This window comes from Vombatus ursinus, unplaced genomic scaffold (genome assembly GCF_900497805.2).
Source record: "Vombatus ursinus unplaced genomic scaffold, bare-nosed wombat genome assembly UNPS02004704.1, whole genome shotgun sequence".
In the NCBI taxonomy this organism is placed as follows: Eukaryota; Metazoa; Chordata; class Mammalia; order Diprotodontia; family Vombatidae; genus Vombatus; species Vombatus ursinus.
Genome location: NW_020944482.1, coordinates 1,012,551 through 1,040,311, shown reverse-complemented (window position 1 = coordinate 1,040,311; position 27,761 = coordinate 1,012,551). Strand labels below are relative to the sequence as shown.

Genomic DNA, 27,761 nt, shown 5'->3' with positions numbered 1-27,761 from the left:
TTTTTTTTTTTTTTATCTCTTTTGAGATACAGACCTAGTAGTGGTATTGCTAGCTCATATGCATGGTTTTATAGCCTTTTGGGCATAGTTCCAAAACAGAATGGTTGAATTAGTTCACAACTCCTCCAAGAGTGCACTAATGTCTCATTTTTTCCCACATTCCCCCCAACATTTGTCATTTGCCTTTTCTGTCCTATTTGAAAATCTAATAGGTATGAGGTAGTTCCTCAGAATTGTTTTAATCTTCATTTCTCTAATTATTAGTGAGTTAGGATATTTTTTTCGTATGGCTGGAGATAGATATGATTACTTCATCTGAAAACTGATAATATCTTTTGATAATTTATCAATTGGGGAATGGCTGTCATTTTTATAAATTTGACTTAGTTCTCTATGTTTGAAAAATCAGGCCTTTGTCATAGAAACTTGCTTCAAATTTTTTTTTCACAGTTACTATACCTGTCTCTCCCCCCTATTTGTTTTATTCTCTCTCTCTTTTGACCCTGTCTCTCCTCAAAAGTGTTTTGCTTCTGACTACCCCCTCCCCTAATCTGCCCTCCCTTCTATTAACCTCCCTTTTCTTATCCTCTCTCCCCCTACTTTCCTATAGGGTAAGACAAATTTCTATATCCACTTGAGTGTGTGTTATTCCCTCTTTGAGCCAATTCTGATGAGAGTAAGGTTCACTCACTTCCTCCTACCCCTTCCTCTCCGTAGTCAAAGCTTTTTCTTACTTCTTTTATGTGAGATAATTTACCCCATTATACCTCTCTCCCTTTCTCTTTCTCCCAGTACATTCCTCTCTCACCCTTAGTTTTATTTTTTAAATATCATTCCTTCATATTCAAATCACACCTGTGCCCTGTCTATAGATACTCTGTAACTACCCTAATAATGAGAAAGATCTTATGAGTTACAAATATCATCTTTTCATGTAGGAATGTAAACAGTTTAACAAGTCCCTTATGATTTCTCTTTCCTATTTACCTTTTTATGCTTCTTTTGAGTCTTTTGTTTGAAGTCAAATTTTCTATGCAGCTCTGGTCTTTTCTCAGGAGTGCTTGAAATTCCTCTATCTCACTGAATGTCACTTTTTTCACCTCTTGGATTATACTTAGTTTTGCTGAGTAGGTGATTCTTGGTTGTAATCCTAGCTCTTTTACCTTATGAAATATCATATTCTAAGCCCTCTCATCCTTTAATGTAGAAGCTGCTAAATCCTGTATTATCCTGATTGTAGCTCCATGATACTTGAATTGTTTCTTTCTGGCTGCTTGCAATACCTTCTTATTGACTTGGGAACTCTGGAATTTGGCTATCATATTCCTGGGAGCTTTCCTTTTGGGATTTCTTTCAGGAAGTGATTGATAGATTCTTTCAATTTCTCTTTTACCCTTTGGTTCTAGAATATCAGGGCAGTTTTCCATGATAATTTTTTGAAAGATGATGTTTAGGCTTTTTTTGATCATGGCTTTTAAAGGCAGGCCAGTAATTTTTAAATGATCTCTTGTGGATCTATTTTCTAGGTCAGTTGTTTCTCCAGTGAGATATTTCACATTGTCTTCTGTTTTCTCATGCTTTTGGTTTTATTTTATTGTTTCTTGATTTCTCATAAAGTCATTAGCTTCCATTTGCTCCATTCCAATTTTTTTTATTAACTTTTTTTTTTGGCTAGCAATGAGGTTAAGTGACTTCCCCAGGGTCACACAGCTAGTAAGTGTTATGTGTCTGAGGCCAGATTTGAACTCAGCTCCTCCTGACTCCAGGGCCGGTGCTCTATCCACTGTGCCACCTAGCTGCCCCTCCATTCCAATTTTTAAGGAATTATTTTCTTCATTGAGCTTTTGAACCTCCTTTTGCATTTGGCCAATTCTGCTTTTTAAGGCATTCCTCTCCTTATTGGCTTTTTGGACCTCTTTTACCATTTGGCTTAGTCTATCTTTTAAGGTGTTATTTTCTTCAGTATTTTTTTGGGTCTCCTTTACCAAGTTGTTGACTTGTTTTTCATGATTTTATTACATCAGTCTCATTTCTCTTCCCAGTTTTTCCTCTGCTTCCTGATTTTCAAGATTTTGAAAATCCTTTTTGAGCTCTTCCATGGCCTGAGGTCAATTCATATTTTTCTTGGAGGCTTTGTATGTAGGAGCTTTGACTTTGTTGTTTTCTTCTGAGTATGTGTTTCGATCTTCCTTGTCACCATAGTAATTTTCTATAGTCAGAGTTGGTGTTTTTTTCCCCATTGTTTGCTCATTTTCCCAGCCTGTTACTTGAATTTTTAAATCTTTGTTAAGGTAGGGCTCTGCTCACGGGATGGAGGGCAAAAGGGATTTTGTGCAGCTGTTTCAAAGATACTTCCAGGGACCTGTAAGCTTTCAGTTCTTCCAAGGTGGTACAATGTAAGGCCTCTCCTGGCCTGTGCTCTGGTCTGCCCTGGAACTGTGAGGAGAGTCCCCCCCCCTCCACTGTGGCCATAAGCTCTGCTGTGCTAGTGCTCCTCCTCGCTCTGGGACTGCCACCCAGGACTGTGACCCAGATCCAAGTATGAGCAGAGCAAGAGAGTCCTGCCGTAGTGCTAGCAAAAAGACCTCTGAAATTTCCTATCCGGTTGTTAGACCCCCTTACAGTCTGTGGACTGGGAACAGCTGCTGCTACTACCGCAGCTGCCTGCAGTGGCTCCCAAGGCCTGCTTCTGGTTTGCTGGGGCCAGGGCCATGCCGACACAGCCTGTGCTGAATCGCTCTCCATTCTCACCCAGGTGAGACAAACCTTTCCTGCTGACCTTCTGCGTTGTCTTTGGTGTCTTTGGGCTGAGAAATATGGAAACTGCCACTGCTGCCAGTGATTCAATCGCCCCAAAGCCTACCCCAGGTTTTCTGGGGCCCAGTCTGTGCTGGCTTGGCCTGCACTGGACTGCCCTCCTCTCTCACCATGGTGCAACAGACCTTTCCTGCCAACCTTCCAAGTTGTCTTGGGCTGAAAATTTGTTTCAGTCCATGTTTTTTGTGGGTTTTACTGCTTCAGAATTTGTTTAGAGTCATTTTTAAAGGTATTTAGAAGGGTTTAGGGGAGAGCTCAGGTGAGTCCCTGCTTCTACTCTGCCATCTTGGCTCTGTCTCAAAAAGTCTTAATGAAGTCTTAGTCTGTATTACTCATTTTATGTGTTACCTTCCCCCATTAGAATGTAAGCTCCTTAAGGCAGGGACTCTCTTTCTGCTTATTTGTGTTCTCAGCCCTTACCACAGTTCCTGGCATGTGATAATCACTTAATAAATGTCTTTTGACTTCACTTAGTAATCATTTGATTATAGAACCAATTCTCATTTTATTTTAAATACATATATTTCTAATGATGACTGGATAAAGAATCTATTTGCCATGAAAATTTTGGTATTATTCTATCTGAACAAGAATGGTTAGTAGACTTGGTTTGATAAATTGAAATAAGCATTTGAACCAGAAAATCTTAACTGTGGGCTATGGGCAAATATAGAATTTTACAATTTATCAAAGTGGTAGAAATTGTACTGCTGTTCAGATATCTTAATTATGTAAACCTGAGTTTTCTGCTGTAACTTTTATAATGAGAAAGTATTGCTTTTATCAAAGAAAAATATTGATACTTTACACTACATTTTTAGGCTCAAGTCTGCCAGAAACAATTTTCTTATTTAACCTTAATCTAACATCCAAGCATTTGTAGCTTGGAGAGAGAGATGTCCAAACTGGCATAGTACCTGATGCCCACCGACATGACTCTCTGCCCCAAGATGATTTCAGCTAACATTCCTATAAATGTTCAATAAGGAGAAGGTCACAATATATAAAATACAGTTTTGTATTAATATTCCAGAATAGTCAGTAACCATCCAGTTCTCTCCTGGGCCACTTCCCTTACTCTTGGAGTCAACAAAGAGATCTCTTCTCTGTGATAGTTCTCAATATCCTCAATAGATACTAATGTCTTTATGAAGAAGGGTGGAATCACTTCAGGTGGGTGAGGAGGCACTGAAAAGAGTAATTTTTTTTAAAAGGTAGGGTACCATCCTTAATTGTCTAGAAAAAAAGGCTTTTTGCATTTGATTTATCATCTTTCCAAAGGGCTTGCTTTTCCAAGGATTTTGGAAAGGTCTTTTTAGAGCAGAGAAACTAAAAAGGTGATTTTTAATACACTGTCACACTTTAAAAGCAATATCACAAACATACTACATTTTGAGAAAATTTGAGTAAAAAACTTAGTATTTTACAAATTGCATTTTAACAATGTGACAATTCTAAAAGATATTACAAATAGATTAAAGATGTATTGTGTTGCAAAATTAAATGAATTCTTAATTTTATTCTAATCAAATTCAAGCCAATAAATTTGTGTAAATTATTTAATAAAAAGTACAAATAGAATATGACAGTTTTTTCATTAACAAAAAACAAAACCAGGGCTCCACTACAGTTTCTTTAAGGATAGGAGTGAAAAAATGTTCACTTTAAAATGTTCAGAGTAATTTTTTTTTAGTTTGGATCATTTGCAAATTATATAAATTTTTGTGTTATTGCCTACAATTAATTAGACTTGTAGTTGTGGAAAAATTCTGTGAGACACCATTGTTGGATTATTCTGGTAAAATACTTTATAAGACTTTTTTTCAGCAGGAGAGTAAGTGGAAAATTGAAACTTCAATTTAATTCTCCTTTGTAATCTTAAATTTCATAGAATACTGGTAAAAATCACATTTTCCAAAGGAAATACTGACACACTCTTAATTTTGGTATTAAAATTTGTGTATTTTCCTGACAGAGACAACTGCTTAAACAAAATGAGATTTAACTGTATTATGTAACAAAATAACAGGAATCTATTTTTCTCATCTGTAGTGCTGCAAACTCCTGCCCATCTAGTCCCCGGGGGGCAGGCTCTTCAGGGTACAAAATGGGTCGTGTACTACCCACTGACCTACATTTAATGGCTGATAATTCACAGTCAGAAAATGACAAGGAAGCTTCAGGTGGAGATAGCCCAAAGGTAAGTGTTAGTATCAGAATCAGAGGTAGCTATAAAAGATAACTTTTCTTTACATATCATAGTAGGTGACTAGGTGGTACAGTGGATAGAGTGCTAGACTCACAACCAGGAAGACCTAAATTCAAATGTGGCCTCAGACTCTTATTAGCTATATGGGCAAGTTTGCCTAGCCTTTCTCAGCCTCAGTGTCCTGTTCTATAAAATAGTGGTAGTAGGAACACGTACTGCACAGAGTTGTTATGAAAAATCAAATGAGATAACATGTAAACTGCTTTGCAAACTGCTTTGCAAACTTGAACGTCTTACATAAAAGCTAGCTATTATTATGGCTATTTTGAACTGATATTTTACTTATAAGTGGTCTTTTAGAACTGGATAGTATTTTCTTTTTTTGTCTCATATATTCCTCTGTGTGCGTGCATGTTATTCATGTACACAAACACACAACTTTCTGAGTTGATTGAGCCATTAGGTTGGTGTTATTGAGCATGTCTTATCTTACTCATTTTTTTCCTTAAATTTAATTGAAAATTTCTCCATTTGGTTTTTAAGACACACACACACACACACACACACACCTTTGAGACTCATTGATGGGAATACTATATTGTTGAACAGTAAAAAACATGTATGTTATTATTCTGTGTTCAGTCTTTAAAGTTAGTTGTTATTGTCGTTTTTAAATACCAGGATGATTCGAAGCCTCCTTATTCCTATGCACAATTAATAGTACAAGCAATTACAATGGCTCCTGATAAGCAGCTTACACTAAATGGAATTTATACCCACATAACTAAAAACTATCCATACTACAGGACAGCAGATAAAGGCTGGCAGGTAAATTTGACTTTGTTTACTTATTTTGTTAATTTGTTACTTTGTTAATAGAACAAAAAGTTAGTATGTTGTAAATAATGTAAAAATTAGGCTGCCTTTGTCTGGAATTCATAAACAGCTTTTTGTTGTTGATTTCTTTTTAAAACTGGATTAGATGAGATATGATTCCTTGGGTATTAATAGTAATTGATAGTAATACCAGAGACAACATACTCTCTTAGCTCCACTTTTATCTCTGCAGGAAAAGGTGAAACTTGAACATCACCACCATTTTAATGTTCCGTCATCTTATATAATAAACTCAACATCTTTTACTGTATTCCAATATGTATGTTTCTAAGATTGTCTTAATGTCTGCATGCTGAGAACAGATTTCATTCTTATTATTAAGTCACTTTGTATAGGTTTAGTTGTCATTGTTGTCATTTTTATTCCTTGACATTTGTTGGGGTGTAACTTATTTCTCTGTGGTATACATTGAAAATCTCACTAATTCAGATTAATAGGGATGGACAAGTCTAAAATAGAGAATATTTTCAAATAAATGTGGATCTGTTATTAAATGCCTAATGAAATGCCTTAGGAACCATGATTTATTGAGTCAGGGAATAATGGTATGTACTGAGTTATTTGGTAACACTTCATTTAATTCAGAAAATAGATATTCTGGCTAACTGAATTTCACTGTTAAATAAGAGTTAAAATAAATGTGTGGTTATAATTGTAAAAACAAAGGATGATAAACTATCTTTGGCAGTCTCCTAAAACCCCACAAGATGGGAATGGTATCTCTGGAAAATCATCTTTTCAATTCTCATTTTGCCACCTCTAGTTATGGGCATACAGGTACACTTTTGCATATACAGGTACACTTTTGCAGTGTAGGAACCTAGCATTTTTTTCTGATGAAAATAAGTATCATAAATAAATAAATGTTGTCATAAATATCCTATAGTGGAACTTTTAACATTTTCTGTGAGAGATTTAGGTAGTGCTCATCCTTTTTGAATCATAATTTTTGAGGATTTTTTGTGGGCATCAATACATCTATGCTTTAGGAAGTTCTGACAAGCTATAGAATTTCAAGCTTTATGGCTCTTGACTGGTTGTCTTCAAAGTAACTTCTCAAGCTTTGTTATATTAATGTTACAGACAAGTTTTTGAATTTATGAAATTGCCAGTCTTTGGGTCTTGGTGTCTTTGGGGGGAAATGATAACTAATTTGAATGTCAGTTTGAGACTTAATATAAAAATGGGTCCATATGAAGTGGTTGAAAAACTTAATTAGGTTAAGGGATGGAAGGCTAGCCCTATGGAGATAGATCAACACCTTCTAGAAATTAATTGCTTCTACTTTAGGTAGTTATCACTAGGATTAGCTTAGCCCAGTGGGTATGATAGGATTTCTTCAGGTGTAAGCAATAGCAATCTTATAAAATCCATCAATTTGTGAAGTGAATGTTCTATAGATTAACTTCCATGCTCTTGTTTTATTTTGCTTTGTTTTATGAGTAGGAGTTTTTTGTTTGTTTTTGTTTTTATTCTTTTGGCCCAAATTTGTGCTTTAATTGATGGAGGAAACTCCATTCTTGCTGAACAGCAACTCTTAGTTTATAATTATCTAGAGTTTCCTGAGGCACTGACAGGTAAATACCTTATCTGTGGTCACACTGCTACTATCAGAATCAGGACTTCTTCTGTGCCATATTGCCTCTCTCTTATAAGCAATGTAATACCCCAGCTAAAACAGAGGTTAAAAGAATTAAAAACATCTAAGTACAAAATAAACAAAATTGGCACTGATGTATGTTTTAAAGTTTGCAAAGTATTTTACTTATTTTATATCATTTGACCCTCAAAACAACCCTGTGAGGTAGGTCTTATTATTATTAAGTATATTATTATACTCATTTTATAGATGAGGGAACTCAATAGTTTCCATTGGTTACAAACCTAGTAAATATCCTCAGTAGAATTTGAAGTTTTTTCCTGACTCCACTACACTAGTCTACCTCTCTAAAATAAGTACGCTAATGGGTAGGGATAGGTACTAGATTTGTAATTTCTCTGGGATAGGAAACTCTAGATGAGGAAATTCCCTCTACTGATGCAGATCAGAGACTTGTCTGCAATTAGAGAGTTGCCTGGTATACTAGTTAAGTGAACTTGCTCATAGTCATACAGTTAGTATGTGTCATAAATCTACCACTTAAATCTCCATCTTTCCTGACTCCAAGGCTAGCTCACTATGCCATATTGCCTCTACATTTGTTTTCACATGCCCAGATATTTTTCTCGTATTTATGGTGCTGCCTTTATAATTTTTTCATACCTCATGGTTCTCTTTGTTTTATGTTAAAGTCACCTTAATATTCAGAAGAACATCATACTGATGTTCTTTTTGGAGGACTCTATTATTATAAATAATAGTTTTTAGGGTTGTTTTCTTTCTTGCTATTTGCTCCCACTTCCCTTAGCTCTATCTCTTAAGATATACTGTTACAACCATGCTTGTTGGACTTTTGTTTTTCATAAAATATGACAAAGTAGGTGAGCCTTAGGGCCTTTTCTTTGGAGTAAGGTGGATTTTAAAGCTTCAGTTTCTGGACTTTGATAATTTCACAGAGGATTTTTTTTTTTTTTTTTTTTTTTACTTCTGGGTTCATGATGTCTTCTGAAAGGTTGAGTTAACTGGGACCTTGACCTATTGAAAAAATAAATGGTCATTACTTCATAGGCAGCTCATGATTTAGATTCTTTCCATACATAAAATATTTGCCCCATGCCTGCGGACTCCTCCCTCTGAGATGATTGAGGAGTTAATTTTTATCAAATTTGGCACAGCACTAAAGCTTGAGGTCTCTCATGCTTGCCCAATCCCCCTCCCCATCATATTGCTTAGCTTTCTTCAAAGCACAGTTTAGGGGCCTTAACTTCTTAATTGTCTTCCCCTCACCATCTCTCCTAGCTTAAAATTACATTATATTTATGCTATATATATTTTGTATGTAATTATCTATTTACATGATATATCCTTCAGCACTGTAAACTCTTTAAGGGCAGAAATGGTTGGGTTTTTTGTCTTCATATCCCTAGTAAATGATAGGTAGCTAGGACACAGTCAATAGAGAGAGCTGACCTAACAGCCTTTACACATAATATGTGATGCTGTGCAAGTCATTTGTCCTTTCAGTTGCTCTGTGTCAGAGGTTTCAAACCTGTAGCTGGCAAAATTCTGTGCACACCTGAACCAGATTAAAATGTAATTGGGAAATGTTAAACAAAATAAATAAAAATACAATAAAACACAGATAATGTTAATTTGTGGTTTCCTAAGTCAGTATGCAGTTGGCAGAGATTCCTTTAAATTTGAGTGACACCACTGCTCAATGTTACTTTCTGAAACTATGTTATAGAGAAGATACCAACCTGCATTGGTAGAGGGATTTTCCTCTCCTAGGAATTCCTTATATTAATGAAATCACAGGTCCAGGTACTCTCCTATACACTATGCTTAGCAGAGTTATTTAGCACAGTACATAGTGGTGCTCAATAAATGATTGTTGAAGAAGTCAATACTTTATTTCTTTATAAGCACAAACTGTTTTTAATTTGTCTTCACTGCAACCATCTGAGATCTACTGGCCAGATTTCAGAACTTTTTGTTTGGGTTTTTTTGTTTTGTTTTGTTTTGTTTTGTTTTGAAGGCAATCAGGCTTAAGTGATTTGCCCAGGGTCACACAACTAGTAAGTGAGAGGGATCTGAACTCAGGTCCTCTTGACTCCAGGGCTGGTGCATTATCCACTGTGCCACCTCACTGCCCCACAGAAGTTTTTAAAGATTCACAGACTCCTCATTTCTTCAGCTCACGTTAAAAGTTTAGAACATAGCTCTCACTTACATAGATATCAGTTTACTGAGACAACACATAGGCCAAGAGTTATGCTTTATCACTTTCATTAAATATACAGCATAAAACTTCTAATTGAAAATTGATGGTCTGACTTCATTGAAAAGCTTAACAATTTCCAGATAATCTTTTAGCATAGAAGACATATTTCATTTTCTTTGCAGCATTTTTTTTAACCACAATGCATTTTACATTACATTACATTTTACATTGCATTAGTCTTGTAATCATGCCATATCTTATCCTCTATCCAATATATTAATAATTCACCACTATGGAAAACCATCAACTGGTGAAATCCAAATTTCACCTTCTCATGAGGATAGCATGTAACACATTTGTAACTTGTTCCTAACTCATTCAAAATACTTTTTTGATTTCTAATCTTTTATGAGGAACAAAATTATAAAGGTTATTCAAATGTTTTCATAAATTTCTACTATCATGAATAATACTGTGCTAGGTTTTATGGAGGATACGAAGAAATATTGAAAATAGAATAATAACATTAACATAATACACACACTGCAAATGTAAAACGAGGGGGATGGACTAGATAACTTCTTTGGTCCAAAAGCTCTACATCTGTAATTTATAAAATAATTGAAAAATAAAATGAATATTCCAGGTAAGTATCACTGGTCTGGAGAGGTCAAGAAAGAACTCTTACAGGAAGTGAGGCTTGAGTTGGACCTTCAAAGATAAGTCTCATAGAATAAGAGATATAGAAATTATTTTAATGGGAGCATGTTAATTTGTTTAGTGTTATAAATCACTTCTTTATAGGTAGTTTAAAGATTATTTTTATTCAGTGCAGTTTTATTGTCCAGAAGTAATAGAAAATTATTAATCTTGCGTGTGACTTGTGTGTAATGGGTTTGCCATTACATAACTTAGAAAATATAATCATTCTCAGTTTGTTGTCTTGATATTTGTCATTTGTGTTACTTTTTTCTGAGTCTCATAGGCTGAAATATATCTGTGTAACAATTTGGCCTTATTTTGCCTGGGACGTGTAGGCGACTAGAATTTGAGGTAGAGAAGGAAATTACAGCCCAGAGTAAAAATGTAAATTTAGTTGCATTGATTTTCAGAACTGAAAACAGCACCTACCCTGGTTTCAAGAACTAGTTTCACTTCTTCCTATAAATGATGTGAATAATGATGAAAGTATAAGTGACATTTAAAGCTTAACTATGGTGAATATTTTATGTCTACTTCTAGATTTTAGTTGTGATAAATTTTCTTTTTTTCCTTTTAACGATATTTAAGTTGTTTTACTTCACATTAGTTATCGCAATGTGTACCTTAGTTATGTGGTCAATATTTCTGTGCATTGTTTAATATCATTTTGGAGTGTGGCCTATTGGTGTGAATATAGAGCAAGAATTACTCCTGAGTCTGTGCTCTAACACTGACATGAGGTAAAGTGTTTTTAAAATGGAGCTAAAAATAAGACAGTCAGATAATATGGTTAGATTAAGCAGTTAACAGTTATGTGCTGAATATTATCAGATTTTGCTTCTTTTATCTTCTAAATCTGTTAGATTCTACTTTCTGTTCCAAGATCTTGGAGACTTAAATAACAGTTGATATAAGTTTATCTTTGATTGCAGTCTATGTCAGGGTAAACAAAGCAGAGTTTATTAAAAGTACTAAGATAATCAGTATATGATAACCAAATATGTTATAACATATGGCCTACTTATTTAGATTAATCTTTGGTGTGACAAAATTTTAACCTAAGCCTCCTGTAACAGTCTACAATTTAGGTCTCAAGGCCTCTGTGTTCAGGGGATTATTGAATAAATGCATAACATCACAAATGGGTCTGTGATTCTGGAAATATTCCTAAAATATAATTAGGAAATTTGAGAAAGGGCTTTGGAGAGTTGTAGGAATTTTCTTAATAGTTATTAATTACTTTGGCAGAACATAGTATTAGACTAACTTCTTAAATTTAAATATTGGCTTCAATTCATGATATCTATTCTAGTTTAGCCTAATTGTCAAACATATAACAAAGCCTACTTTTGGTAGATTTCAGCTAAATTCCCTGAAACATTCAGAAACATTTCATGTTTCGGTGGGAAGGGTTATCTTGCTTAGATAACAGTAAATAAATATTCTGTTAACTGCCAACTTAGGACTGGTGTACTAAAACAAAAAATGGATTAGGTTAGGAATCAGGAGATAATGATGCACAACCTAATTCACAGGATTGTTGTGAGGATCAAATAAAATAACATGGGAAAAGGGCTTTGAAAAGCATGATTAATAATCGTGATTGAACTTAATTCCTTCTTGGCTATTTTGCCAAAATTTTCGTACATTTCCATTGCCCAAGGCAGCTAAAACTTAGAAAAATTGTTTGTTTTTTAAAAATTGACTTACATCAGCTTTGTTTGTCTCCAATCAGGGAAAGGTTAATGTAAAGTCACCAAAAATAATCTAATACATGACTGCTACGAAATCATACTCCTGTTTTCCATCTTAAGTAATTATTAATGGAAAGCTTTCCATTTGGAAATTGTATAAATGTATCCATGCTTTGTACACAGACTCCTGCTGTCATTCCTTCATTTTATTCTCTATACTATATTCTTTCCTCCTTTGAGCCTTTTGTTGTGGCCACTACGTTCCTGGCTCAAGGTAGTTAAACTAGTTCACCAAGTGAAGCAGCTGAGCAATAGAAGCTACTTCACAAGTCTTCTAAAGCTGTTTCCAAAGCTCTTTCTTCCCTGATATCCAAGGAGCTAGAACCTTAGCCTCTGCATTTCCAGGCACTACTATTAGGCCACATTTTAACTTCTTAGTAAAGAAATATATGAATTCTACGTATTTTTTTATGTTCCATAGAATTCAATTCGCCACAATCTCTCTCTGAATCGTTATTTCATCAAAGTACCACGTTCCCAGGAAGAACCAGGCAAAGGCTCATTCTGGAGGATAGACCCTGCCTCTGAAAGCAAATTAATAGAGCAGGCTTTTAGGAAAAGAAGGCCTAGGGGAGTACCTTGCTTTAGAACCCCTCTGGGACCGCTCTCTTCTAGGTAAGGACAAAAAGATGAACAAAAAGACCTCACTTAATTGTCAGTAATTACCTTCAATGTAATTAAATTTCCTTTTGGATATAAAGGAAACACCAAATGCATTTATGACTAAATGTTGGGAAGGGGATACAAAAAGAAAATGGGTAAAAATATTAGATGGATATGATGTCTCTAGTGGCCTGTCTCTAGTGGCATGGTCAGTCTTTATCTTAAGTTTTAGTTTCAATTAAAATTACAAGTAATGATTAACACACTTCATTGAATTTGTTTTTCATTTCATATTGTTAGTCTTTATTAGTAAGCTGCAAATTTCACCAACAGAGTAATTAAAATTGTTAGGCTACAAAAGCATCTTTTAAGCTAATCCTTAAACTTTCTACACATGGTTGATTCATAAAGTTTTATTTTGACTGTCTTAATTAATTGAAATGTATACATTTTTTACTTCATTGATACATGCTTTGTTTTCTAAAATGGAAGAAAATGACCAATATTTAAATCTTAAGGCCCCTCTGTACTGTACTGGCCACCTATTGTCTTACTGTATTAGTTAGAGCTGCTCATAATGATTCTTTCTTTTTAGAGCAAGCAGCTAATACTGTTCCATGGACCACTTGGCCTGCACTGAGTATGGAGGAGAAATGCCACCCGACATCAAAATGGTCTCTTTTGTAGACTTTATCCAGTCTCCTTCTGAATCTACATCTAAGTTAACAAAGGTTTCATAGAAAATAAGAATTATTAGAACGTTTTAGTCGGTTGGCAGAAGACAAATGATGCCCCTTCTGCAAAGTACACATATTGCAAGTTAAAAGACAAGGCAGCTCTTGAGCACTTTAAGTTACTTTAAGTTACTAGATGCTTCTTTCTTTTATTCTTTTTTTTGTTTTGTTTTGTTTTGTTTTGTTTTTTGGAAATACAGAAGTGCTCCAGCTTCTCCTAATCATTCTGGAGTGTTGTCTGCTCACTCCAGTGGAGTACAAACTCCTGAGAGTTTGTCAAGGGAAGGTTCTCCAGTACCTATGGATCCCGAGCCTAGTGCAATACAGCCTAAACTAGCAGTAATACAGGAAGCTCGGTTTGCCCAGAGTGCACCAGGTGAGAAATATGAAAGAAATGTATCAAGTATTATTGGAGGAATACATGGTAGATCATGTTCAGATGATCTATCCCTCATCTGATAGACACATTTTGTGGGTATCATCAAACAAAGAATACATTTCTAAGCCCTAAAATCATACCAAGAAGTTATAAGCTTAATAAACCTAATTCTTGATGATTAATACCTAGATATGATTTCATAGGCCTTTTTAATACCATCAGTGTTTGTTACAAGTATGATAGCCATGCTTCTCAATCCATGGGGCTATGAACTGATAATATATTTGTCTCTTTCCTGCTGTGACACTTAATTATCTCACAATTATGCAACCAAGTAGGGACAAAAAAAATTTTTGCAAGGAATCTCAAAAATCTCTCATAACTTGGGAGAAACAAAGCATTTCAGAAGTACTCAAGGCATTTACCAAACTGTTCTAAACCATAGGATCACATATGGTGCTCTAAAGTCTCCAAAAGTATCCAAGCTATGTGATTGTTCAAAAGTCTGGAGGAAGGTATTGTTGAGCATCACAGTGGCCAAAAGTTTAGAAAAACTGTGGCTAATTATATATCTGAATTACCATCTTTTATTTATTCAACCTCATTTTCTTCAGAGAATTCTAAATTAGTTTCCTATTAATGTTTCAAACATGGATTTTTGAGAAATCAATATTTCTAATCAAGTTGCTCTATAAAATAAAATATTATAATAGTGATACTGATTTGTAATTTTTTTTTGTTATGTCACAACTGCTAAAATTGGCATTTAACCAGGAGAGTTTCTACCTCCCTCCTTTAATGGTTTAAATCAACGTGCTGGGGTTTTTTTTGTGGGTTATTAGTAAAAATTAAATTTTAAAAAATTAAATAAGTAAAAATTTTTAAAAATTAAATTAGTAAAAATTAAAACAAAATTGGCACAGATTCTACAACCATGTTGCTACATTTCCCTGTTAATTCTGTTTTGCTTGCAGTTGCAAGGGATTATTCACCTGAATTCAGTGTGGCTCTCAATTCTGTCCTAAATTTGCAGGTATCTAGTGTATTATTCACTTTCCCTTTATCATGGAAAAAGAAAACTAGGAGTGTAGATGCTGTGAAGACTGAGGTGCAGATGGAGATGGAGAACAAGATCAGTATTTTAGTACTTATAGAAATTAAGTTTTTCTGTCACTTGCGTTTGTTACAGCTAGTAACTGCAACTATTGCAAATTAATAGGAATCAAGGTGCTTTCTTTTTTTTTAATTAAAAATTATTTGTTTTAAAGCATGTTTTAGATGAAGAGAAACATACTTAATAAAAATGGAATTGTAAATATATTATTAATGTATTTGATCTTAACAGGTTCACCTTTGTCTAGCCAGCCAGTTTTAATTACTGTACAACGGCAGCTACCACAAACTATTAAACCAGTCACCTACACTGTTGCAACACCTGTGACCACCTCAACATCCCAGCAACCTGTGGTGCAGACGGTTCATGTTGTTCATCAGATACCAGCTGTATCAGTCACAAATGTGACTGGATTAGCTCCAGCAAACACTTATACTGTAGCTGGACAAGCAGTGGTCACACAAGCTGCAGTGGTTACCCAGTCCAAGATAGAACCTCAAGAAAATGGAGACCACAGAGAAGTAAAAGGTAAGTAATAAAGAAGTAATATTTAGAAAGCTTTTCAACTTTTGGGGAATGAAAGTAATGGGGAGTTTTGCTAAAGCCAGACATGTTATAATTTCTGTTTTCTCTTAAATATAACCTAGTTTTAAAGTAATTCTATATCATCTAATGCATGTGCTTACTTGAAAGTTGTGATTTTTTTGAGCTTTCAGTTAATGTTGATTGTTTTCTTTCAGTTAAAGTAGAACCTATTCCTGCTATTAGCCACACTACAATAGGAGCTGCTAGTCGGATCATTCAAACATCGCAGACCACCCCCTTACAGACAGTTACCATAGTGCAACAGGCACCTCTAGGTCAACACCAGCTACCAATAAAAACTGTAACACAAAATGGGACACATGTAGTACCAGTCACCACTGCAATCCAGGGACAGGTCAGCACTGGTAAGAAATCACCAAGAAATGTTTAATTCAGCTGTAAATATGGGGGGAGGGGAGGGTAGATAATATACAAGAACAAAAATATTGAGGAAAATTGCTTCCTGGAATTCATGAATTGTGGATCTCAATTCTTGTACTTAAATTGTTCTTCTTAGAAAATATTCACATTTTAAGAGGGTCATTGTGATTTGACCTTACTGTGGTTTTGTTTCTTGTGTAATTATCTCATATGAGAAGTTCTAACACTTTGTGATTACCAAAAATACATACCCATTTTTGTAAACATGGGTGTGTTCCAGGACCAAACCATAGTTTTCAAGACAAGATATAATGTCTGAAACATCTCTATACTTTCCCTTCCTAATTTGGTTTGATCTATAAAGCAGTATTCATGGCAGTAGTATTAAACAGACACTGTAAATTACCCAAAAGATGGCTATATTTGTCTTGTGTGGAGTATTTCCTACAAGTCTTACATATTCCAGATGATCTAGATGTGAAATTTTCTAGACAAAATGCAAAATATATTGTTTGCAGAGTAAATAAGTTTATTTAGTATTATTTTTGAGACCTACTGTGCTTTAGAGGGGATGGGACAAAAAAGAGAAGATAAGCTTATTAGAATACAAAATTAAACATGAAACTACAAACATAAACATGAACCTGATAGTTTGACATATCCAACACTTCTTCAGCCTTCTTTACCTGCTCTATACCACCTTAGTAGCCAACCCTTTTAACTACTGTGTACTGTAACCTCTCTTGATTTGTGGCCTAATCAAGTCAATTTGGGCCTACTTCTTGATCTCCAGCCAGCCCTTTTTACCTCATAGATTACCTAAAAAGGTAGTGTATTTGGTTATTTTAAAAGCCCACTATGGTAGCTGTTTGTGTACTACAAAATTAACAATAACTAGGGAAGTAACATTTAACAACTGAAGGACAAACTTACTCAAGACAGTGATAGACTAAAATGCTAAAGAGGTAGAGAGAGGAGAAACCAAAAGCAGAAGCATCAAACCAGAACTGTAAGAGAAATGAAACCCTGGTGAACTATTGCTCCTCAACAAAGCTTCTTCTTAAGTATCTGATCACCATTCATCCAACAGGTATTTGAATGCTTGCCATGGGCAAGACATTCTTACCAGGTGCTGTTAGTTGTATCCCACCCCCTCACCCCCAAGTTCTGTCCTCACTCCCTCTCCAGGGCCAAATAACCCAACAAATAACTCAGTTTTCCCTTTCCTTAGATACCTTTTCTTGTACTCTAATTCATAAAAGATCATAGATTTAGATATAAATTATGGATATGTAATGAACTCGTCTAGTCCACTCATTTTACAGATGAGGAAACTAAGGCCCAAAGAGGTTAAGTGACTTGCCCAAGGTCACTTAGTCAGAGGCAAGAGCCACAGTTCTTTCCTCCTGATTAATTCTGTGAAAAGTCACACAGATTTGGCCAGGGTCATATATGCTAGTGTATGTCACAGGAAAGACCCTCTGGTCTTTTAGACTCTTCTACAGTATGGCTCTTTTTCCAGTCTGATGTTGCCTTGTGAATACCTCCTACGTTAAAAATGACAAGTCATGACATTAATAAACTATACTATACGAATATCAATAACATATTTTGTTATAACCATTTCATTTGTCTTTTCGACCAGACATATTTTATGATAGGAGGGAACTCGTGGCATAAGAAAGGTACTCCTAATTAGCAGTTTCTCTGCAAATTTTAGTCTTAGCTGCCTAGAAAGATTAAATGACTTACCCAGAATTGAACAGCCAATAAAAGTCAGAGGCAGAACACCAAATGCCAAAGCCACCACTCTGTCCACTATATCATCCTATCTCCTACATTAAAGTGGCATTACATTAACAGCTCTATCTTTAATCTTGCCCAGAGCCAGGTTATCCTGACCACTGCCAGTAGTCAAGCAGAGCAACGTGATAAATGAAACTCTATATGCGTAGAAATTGCAAGTTTTAAATTGTTCTAGGTAGTTTGGAAAATACTTATTCCCTCTATATCGAGAAAGTAATGTCAGTACATGATACTGGTCGCATTTTTTGTTCATTTCTGTGCATTTCCTTATGATAAAATATTCAATCCTATAAACTTACATGTGGAGCTATGAGTTATTTATGAGCTTCTGATAAGAGTTGGCAGTCCTGGAGTCCTACTAGATCACATTACATGATAATTCTATATTATACTTGTAAGCTTTAAATGTGCCACCTAGATCAATTCAAACTGATATTAACCCAACAATTTCCAAGTTAACATCAACTAATAGAATTAATGGTTTGTGATCATATTTATCCTTATGATGGTGTTTATCTGTGTCCCTAGATCTCTGTACATTACTACAAGTAGGTCCTCTCTGGGACAGAGCCACCACCTGAGGAAATGTCTCCTAGTTTCTGATATTTCTTAGTGTTTATGTTAAATATTTTCTTGCCTAATAGCTAATTTTTCTAATTAATTTTACATAAGGGTATTAGAATTTTTTTTATTTCTATGTTTTTTCCTCCCTGAATTCATTTTCCTTTGTTTCATAAGAAATAATTATGCTAAGAAGCAAAATTTCTAGCCACCATGTATCTTAAAGACATTTTTTATCATGGGTTCTTAAAAATAATTAATGAGGAGGGAGGAGCACTAGTGACCTCAATGTAAATTAATTAAAATTAGACATTAAGCAACATTCATCATACCCAAAACCAGATTTCTTATTTTTTCCCCAGTACTGCTTCCTCCTCTGACTTTACTGTTTTTCACACTGGCACCAGTATCTAGTGCCCATATTTAAAATCTTAGTATCTTGGAGTCTTGCTGTCCTTCACCTTTTCTTGTCCACTTAGTCACCAAATCCTATCAATTAAACCTTCTCAATAGGCCTGCAAGACATTACCTATCAATACTCTTCCTTAACAACACTGCCAAACTAATTGATACATTGATACATACATTGATTTGGTCATGTCCAGCCATACTCTCTTTTCTTTCTAAGTAAAATTCAGATTTCTTACTCTACTTTGTATTTAGGCTCTGCACAATTTGGTACCACCATAGCTTTGTAGCCTTGTCTCATCACATTTTTTCCTTCCCTGTTTCACTGTCACTGTTTCAGGCAATCTCTGCCCTCAAACACGTCCAGTTTTTTTTCCTCTTTTCTATTGGACATTTCCAACAGTTTACCCTACTACTTCAAATTATTGTCATTTAATCATCTTCCATCACTTTTGACAACATATATAACATGTATAACTGCCTACCCAACATTTAGACAGTTATCTTTAAGACTCAGGTGGTCTTCACTTTACATATATTTTAATAAATCTTGCCAATGTTTTTAATCATGTCATTACACTAACCAGTCCTTATGCAGAGACACTCTTATTCAGCAGTCACTCCAAAGTAGATTTCTGATGTTGCTAACCTCCATGGGACAATCAAATTTATTTAACGAGTACTAGGCCTTAGTTATCTTATGGTGTCAAATGCTTTTGGCAGGTCTATAAAAATAGTGTAGAGAAGATACTACTTTTTGGTTTATCCCTTATAACTCTGCAAAAGCAAAAACAAATGCAAATTTTAACCTTAATACTTTCTAATGTTATGCCAATAAACTGTAAGACATTTAAGATATATCTAATGATGATCCACTTACTGTGAAATCAGAGGTTCATTCAACAAGCATTTATTGTGCATCTACTATGTTTCAAAACACTGACACAGAAGTGATGGCATTGTTGTTGGAGAAGCAGGACTAACATGAATGAAACAAAGAAAAATCCAAGAAAGTAGGTAATTAATTGTTCTATTATTTGGTCCTACTCCAATTCCTCACTGTGTTATGGAGGTAACCTACAAGGTAGGCAATCTGCCATAGTGGATAGAGCAATGGCCTTAAGGAACACCTACCTGGTTTAAGTTATATCTTTGAGACTGTGTGACATGTCTTTTGTGCCTCTTCTGCAAAATGGAAATTGGATTCATTGGCCTCTCAGATTCCTTCTAGCTCTAAATCTATAGATTCTGATTCCTATCCCTAATTCCTACAAATTCTATCTGCATTATTACTTTATAATTCAGTTGCTTAGTTTGTGGCTGAAATGTGTACATAAAAGCCATCATCCAATTCAGGGTGCCAAAAATTAGGGTTTACCATGTGCCAAGTGAAACACATTCAGTGGTAATGTTGACAGCCATGTTCGTATGGCTTCTGCTAAGTTCCATTGTTCAGTGTGTTAATCTTTTAAGTTAGACTACTGCTGAAAGGCAACATCCTTGCTGCAGAGTATACCTATAGTATGTTTATTTACTGGAGAAAAGACTATGCTTTAAAACTGGAAAGAAAAAAAGTCACTTCTGTGTTTTGTTTTGTTTTTGGAGTGGAATTCTGAATAGATTAATGAATATGAAAACATTTGCAACAGAGCAGGGCTTAAACTTTTTCCACATGTGACCCTTTTAGCCTGAGAAAACTTTACGTGATCACAAGTATAAAGGTATATAAAATAGGTATGCAAATCAAAACATTATTGATAATAAATCATTGGGCAATTTATTTTAAAACAATTCTTTGGAATATATATAATTTTACCATTTATTAAAGATGAAAGCAAATCTGCATACTAATGAGATAGATGTGCTTGTTTATTTTTCCATAAAGAATTAAATCTTGGTGGAATATTTGATACTGCAGGATGTAGAGCATCTTCAAAGTTTTTCAGACTTGATTGATATTTTGATTTTATAATCATCACTGCTGAGAACGCTGCTCTGCGTAAATACATACTACAAAATGGCAGAAGTATGTTTAGGGCCATTTCAGAAACTGTTAGAAATTCCATCCTAATCCCAAGCCAACATACAATTCATAACATATTTATAACGAATCTGAACCAAGGTGTTTCTGGCAGTGTTTGTTAGTGGTGCATGGTGCATGCACAGTGCAAAGTGCGCATCTTATGTGTTTAGAACCAAGGCTGTGGTAAAGTTGTGCGATGCATCATGGGCAAGCGCTGCCAGAAACACCTTGGATTCATTACACATTTGATTTTGAATTAATTTTTGGTCGTGCATTCAGAAACCTTTTACTGTTGCCAAATTTTTTGCACACATTCAATTATGTGACCCCATACGGGGGGGCGGGGGGTCACAACCCACAGTTTAAGAACCAATTCAGTAAAGAATCCCTTGTCAGTTCTGTTGTTTATTTGGGTTCAACTTAAAATACTATATTTCTGTTTTTCAGTGATCTCAGCCTAAATTCTCATACTGGTATATCAAAACAGCAAATAATTTGAAGTAACTTGTGTTTCATAGCTGAGTAAATAGCCTGTTAATTTTTTTAAAGCCAACTAATATACACTGTGTTAATTTAAAAGTCTTTCTTTCTTGTCCTCATATTTTTAATTCTGCTGAATGCTTTATTCCACATGGCCACTGGAATATATGACAGTTTTTCAGCAAGGAGCTTAAAGTCTATTGCCACAACGCAGTGTTAGCTTAGGGAAATTTATACTGTCAGGCTCTGAAATGGAGCAGCACAAACCTGTGTTGGAAAAGCCTGGCACACAGCTTTCTATGAAAATATTTTTTTGGGATAGTGTTTTATATGACCCATACATATTAAGGATCATTTCTGGCCTTTCATTTGAAGTATTCTGTAAGGTAATGACTTTATGGGTACTGGTTTCTCTAGCTGGGCAAGTGATAAAAAGAATCAATTATTTAGGGACATGTGATTATTCTAACTCCTTAATCTCTCTGCAGCTGCTGCAAGTCCTTTACATATATTGGCAACCCATGCGTCAGCATCAGCATCACTGCCAACCAAACGTCAGAATGGTGACCAGTCAGAGCAGCCAGAACTGAAACGTATCAAAACAGAAGATGGGGAAAGCATAGTCATCGCTGTGAATGTGGACACACAATCTTCAGCAGTGAGGGAAAAAAGCATCCAAAACTAAAAACTTTGATTTCTTTTCATATTTTAAAAAAAAGTTTTTTAATCAACTCTGTGGTGCCAAAAGGAGACATTTAACTTAATACCTAAAATGTTGGAACACGTTCTCACCCAGTGGGTTATATGGGCCCTGTGATCAGACTGCAATGTTCAGCACTGAAAAACAAAAATGAAAACACAGGTGGCCTTATAACTCAGTAATTTAAAAACAAAATTTGAACTAAAAAACACAAACATCTTGTTCTAAAGGCTGTGACATCCCCTCCCTACTGAACGATCTTGTTGCTGCAGAGTTGGGGAGAGCTGCAGCTTTTAAACTTAAATAATAAAAAACAAAAACACTTGATTATTTTAAGGACTGAGTATCTCAGTGTAACAACAGCATGATAAGCGCTTAGTGTAAACTGTTTCAAATGATTGTATATTCCTTAAAGGGAACAGAGGCACGGAGCCATTTCCTCCATCTTGGCAGCTAGCCTTTCATAATGATCTAGCCAGTGCAGTTGTTGATAGATATGCAGTATTTTGTTGTTCACATGTGGAATTTTTGAAGTGTACTTTCATTTCTTTGAAAAATAATGGGGTCTTTTGACATTTCAAATCACTCCATTTAAACTATGGAAACTTTGGAATCACAATACTTTTCATGTGCAATTTAGTTTGGTTATAAACACATGCAACACAAAAAAAAGATTTTTTTTTTAATTGATGGAATGATTTCCTTCTATCTGTCCTGTTAATGTTCAGATGAAGCTACTTTATTACATCTGCAAATTTTTTTTTATATTTTAGCAGTTGCCTGATAAATTTAATCCAATTTTATCAAAATGTGTAGTGATCAAATGCTTCTTTGGGCTTGCATGTAACAGATTAGAAATTCCAGTGTAAGTGAGCCATTAACTGATGTAAAGAACTGCTATGATTTTGACCAGAGCTGCACTTAACCATTTTTCTTTTTTGCTACCTTTGGCTGTTTGTCACTTTGTGTTGACTTTGATTGTCCCTGGCATATTTTTTCCAGTCTAAGTAAAACAAGTCTCACTTAGTATCTGTGTATGTTTAAAATGACAGAACTATTCTGCTTCATTTAGAAAAAAATATACAATCTTTTATCACAGGTATCTTAAAAGAAAAGATCATGTCAGAGAAAAATATTCAATATTTTTAAGCTTAAATATTCAGCATTAGGAGGAATTAATCTGACCAGTATGTCAACAAAACTGTTAATATTTTAATTGTCCTTAATTACCAAATGTCCTATGCCCTCCTATTTGGTATCTCCATTAAAGTAGCTGCTATGGTTTTTGAGCAGATGCTACATTATAATAAAAGGATTCCTTTCACATACATATATATATATATATACACACACATATATATATACATATATGTATAAATTTTAAATGTGTTCTATAGTTGAGCATTTAAACTATCTTGCTAATTCTCTAATTTGCAGCAGGAGATTCCAATCTATCTGTACATTTTGAATTCAAAACTAAGGCTGATTTTTCCTCCCTAAAAGATTGGATTATTTGGAGAAAGAAATAAAAGATCAAAGAGTGAGAAAGAAGGATGAATTATCATACCTCAGCCCACATGCCTTCCAAAAGGAAAAAGTTTGTGGATCTCTTGGCATTTGGTGCCTTAGAGTTGATTACTGTGGGAGCAGAAGAGACTTTGGCCTTAATTTTGAATTTGTTGAATTGTTTCTGTAATCATCATAACATCTATTTAAATGTAGTTACTTCAGTATTTAATTACCTTTTCTTAAAAGAGGAGGGAAAAAAACCCTGTATTTTCCTGATGGACTAAAACGGCTCAGAATGGTATATTTAGGCAGTTTTGGAAACTCATTATTTACCTGAAGACCAAATATGATAAATCTGTACCAAGTGTCGTGTCAATCCACAACATGGGACTGTCACAATGTTATTGCAGACATGCATATTAAAAATTATGAAAAATTACTGCATACTAGCTGAATTTATAACTCAGCCATTTAAAAAACAGTAATAATAAAAATGAAATCCAGCATATGAATGAGGCCTTTTTGTGTAACAAGCAGAAAAATGCAAGTTAACCAAAAGCCAGAAAAGGTGTCTGGCTTAGATTTGCCTCTTCAAAGCACTTTGTGGAATACTATGGTATGTTGGTCCTTTTTTTATTTATTTTACCTTCTTTCACCCAAAAGGTTTACAGTTTGAAGAACAGTCATCTGAATGTAGACTTACCACGTTGGAGTATCATTCTGGGAAAATATCTGTAGCATTGCACTTAAGCACTGGTGGAACCATATACCTATTTAATCATACCAAAAATGAAGGCAGATGGAGCCATCCTGTGAAACACCAGAATTTGGAATATCTAGATAGAGAACTCTGAAAGATGAATCATAGTTGGGCATTTTGGAAAGATTTTAATCACTTGAAATTTTTAGTACTGGAAATATATTTCTAGAGCATACGTTGAGGTTTATAGCTATGCCATCTTATCATCTACATCCACATCTTCCTAGTAGAGACCCATTACTTGGGTTTATATATCTTTGAATTTTTCTGTCTCAGCCTCACAGCTATGCCTGAGCCTAATGTACAGACCTGCTTTGGGACTAGAATGATTCTTGTAGAGTATTCCTTAAGGGATTTTTTAGTTTCTATACTTTAAACAGATAAAAGGGGGGAAAATGTATTTTAAAAAATGTTTCTAAATCTGGGACCAAACAGCTCGTTTTTAAAATGTGAGGATTCCAAACCAGCCCTCTCCCCCATCTTCTGTTTAATGCTTCACTGATTAGCTTTGTTCCGTAGGCCTTATGGGCATAGTAAGACAGAGTAGAAGAAAACCATGGGCTAGCAAGCAGCTACTGTATCCCATTTTGGGTCCTGTTCACTGTGTTAGCTATTAAATTGAGTTGTACAATATTCAAAGGTTTAATACCTGTTTCTTCTAGATGATTTCTACGCAGTAACCCTCAAAATAGACTCTCAAAATCTTTCATCTCATCTTCTAGTCCCACAGAATGCAACTTCATACTTCAGAGGATGCCATTACTTCACAGGTCTACCACTAAAGCAGATTCCTAGTTTTACCAAATGTGCATTTAATCAGTTTTCAATTAGCCAAATGTAACTAGCCTATGCATGTTGGATCTCAGGATTACTCTGTCCTGTTACCCAGCAAGTTTCTGAGCTACCTCAGTATTTATAAATTTCATTTTAATATAGTCCTGAGCCTGTAATTTTGAAAGCAAATGTGCTAACAAATTTAACCCCAGGTTAAATTTGGGTTACCTATTGCTGCTTTCCATATTAACACGGTTATTATGATTGTCATATGACAGAACAACAATGTATACTGGCTCGCTACTGGCTACTAAGGAGTCAGGAATTGGATCCCAGGGACAGCAGATGGCACATTTTGCCATTGTAATCTCACATGGGTTGTTACTGCAGTTTTGGTGAACAGAGAGAATAAAGGTAGTAACCCTGTTTAAGTGGGAGAGGGAAGAACACTCTTGAGTCGTGTACTCATTTCTGAATATTTTATGTGAGGTAGACGGGGCAGCAAATTTAAAAAAAAAATCTACTAGGAAGCTTTAGTAGAATATTGTACCCACTAGCAGCCAATAAATAGCCTTAGCCCAGAAGGTGGTTGGAAAAGATGGTGAAGCACTCAATCAAGAAACACTCAAGAAGCACTCAATTTCTACTGATTACCTCTATGCAAGTCCACATCCTTTTTTAACTGATAACTGAGATTGAATCCTTGTAGGGCTACCATGATTTCAATCAATCAGACCTAACTACTAACTAGATAGCTCAAAGTTATGTAAAAGATGACTAATCTAAAAGATACCTAATTTGAGCATAATAGTACATAATTTATGCAAGCCAACTTATACTCAAAAAGACTTTTCTATATATTTTCAAAAGTGAACTTTTGTATTCCTAAAGTGGTTCAGATCCATAGTGCACAATAAGCTAAGGCTGTGATTGTTCAGCTGCCTTGTTAGGATTGTAGAAAAGGACCAGGATAGAGACTAATGTTTGTCAAAGCAGTCAACTAAATCTTTTAGAACAGATGAAGCTATTAATTCAATGATAAAGGATTCAAGGATAAGATTTTGTATTGAAGCTTTTTAGTTTTTGCCCAAACATCTAACCTTGTAGATCTTGGCATTTCAAGTTATCAGATCTTCTAAATATGTTTGTCTTCTAAGACTGTTTTGGTTTTTTTTGTTTTGTTTTTTTTTTGCTGGCAAAAGACAACATGGGTTTTGGGCTCAACAGTCTGCCCTTGCTAATATGTCCGTGACTTAATAATACAGTCTATGATCTTATGTAGTGACAAAGGGTTGTGCAACTTTTCAGGAAAGGTCATTAATGTGGTTACATATATAATACTTGAAGGAGCTATGATTTGTCAAAGTAGGTATTTTTATTGATGCATATCACAACAACCCCCTTCAACGTAGGTTTTCATGGGTTGCTGTGGCCAAAAATATTCAGACTGTATTATCTGAGGACTACTATATATGTAATATTGCCTGGGAAATTATGTGTAATAATCCTAACAGCTTTATTTGAAGGAAGATGCCTACTCATAGGGCCAACAGTGATAGGGAGGTTGGAAGAGAGGGAGGGACTTGTATGCCCTAGTTATGAAGTAATATGAATAGTAATAGTGCCAAGCATAGGGATATGAAAGGAACCCTTGTGATAATTCAAGGTTTAGATAGTTTATCACACTTTGTTTATGTTTATCAGCATCGATCTTAAAGGTTTCACTGTGCTGCTTATTGTATCCACTAACTATTCTAAGCTATCTCAATGATTACAAATTTCATTTAACATTAGCCTAAGCTTAATGTTATTTTTATCATATGATCACTCCTGTCTATGCCAATGTTCATGTTAATAGCAATAAAGTATACCATAACATGGGTCACTGGTGATCCCTAATCAACCATACTAAGTGGGAAATAGCTTACCCAGCCTTCCTTTTGTTCTCATGACCAAGTGAGGGGCATAGCATCTTCCTCTCTACCAAATACCTTTGCTTTTTTCCATATAGCGGGATAAGTTACCCATGGAAAAACAAACACCAACAACAAAACTATCCCTGTAATTACTGCAAAATGATCTTGGCCTAGGACTCCAAGAGAACCATAAATACCACAAGGTTCAAAGGACTTAGAGCTATTTAGCTCTAGGGAAGGGGAAAGATCTGAGTTGTTCTTACTAACTAGAATGGTACTGGAAATATCTCCTTTCCTTCAGGGATGTTATTTGTATTCTTTTTAACTAGATTTCACTTGTGCAGATGAAAGGGACTACTGTAAATAAGCTATATTATTTTCAGCATATAAACTAAAAGAGGGCAGAGAGCACTGTGCTAGGTATTAGAGATAACAAATTTAAATAAGATATAGCCCCTGCCTAAATGGAGTGTAAACTAATGGTAAAATTAATAGTAAAACTAATAAAATGAATGCAACCTTTCCATTATAGTGTGACCACATTTATTTTTCCTTTAAGAAGCAATGCTATGTAAAATAACTAGATCAGGCATCAGAACCAGCATTCTAGTCTGCTACTTATTCTCTCTATGACCTTGGATAAGTTATTTCATCTCCTATGTTTGCATGACATATAAAATAGGGAAAAAAGAATTACCTTAGATGATCTTAAAGGTAATGTTACTTTTAACATTTTAAATTTCTAGGTTTTCATTTTCCTTTCAATAAGTTAAGACTATAAACACATATACTCTGTTTGTCAGTTTACTAATAACACCAACTAGA

The 27,761-nt window shown here is 34.9% G+C and overlaps 1 protein-coding gene across 1 annotated transcript in view; it reads left to right on the top strand.

Moving 5' to 3' along the window:
- Positions 1–27,459, top strand: part of FOXK2 (forkhead box K2) — a 77,469-nt gene extending 50,010 nt beyond the window's left edge. The window contains exons 5-12 of the mRNA XM_027840883.1: positions 2,625–2,755; positions 4,847–5,017; positions 5,708–5,854; positions 12,625–12,818; positions 13,741–13,916; positions 15,265–15,561; positions 15,774–15,983; positions 21,766–27,459. Of these exons, the coding sequence (XP_027696684.1) occupies positions 2,625–2,755; positions 4,847–5,017; positions 5,708–5,854; positions 12,625–12,818; positions 13,741–13,916; positions 15,265–15,561; positions 15,774–15,983; positions 21,766–21,962 (1,523 nt within the window). The 3' untranslated portion in view covers positions 21,963–27,459. The remainder of the gene's footprint in view (positions 1–2,624; positions 2,756–4,846; positions 5,018–5,707; positions 5,855–12,624; positions 12,819–13,740; positions 13,917–15,264; positions 15,562–15,773; positions 15,984–21,765) is intronic.
- Positions 27,460–27,761: the final 302 nt, after the last annotated feature.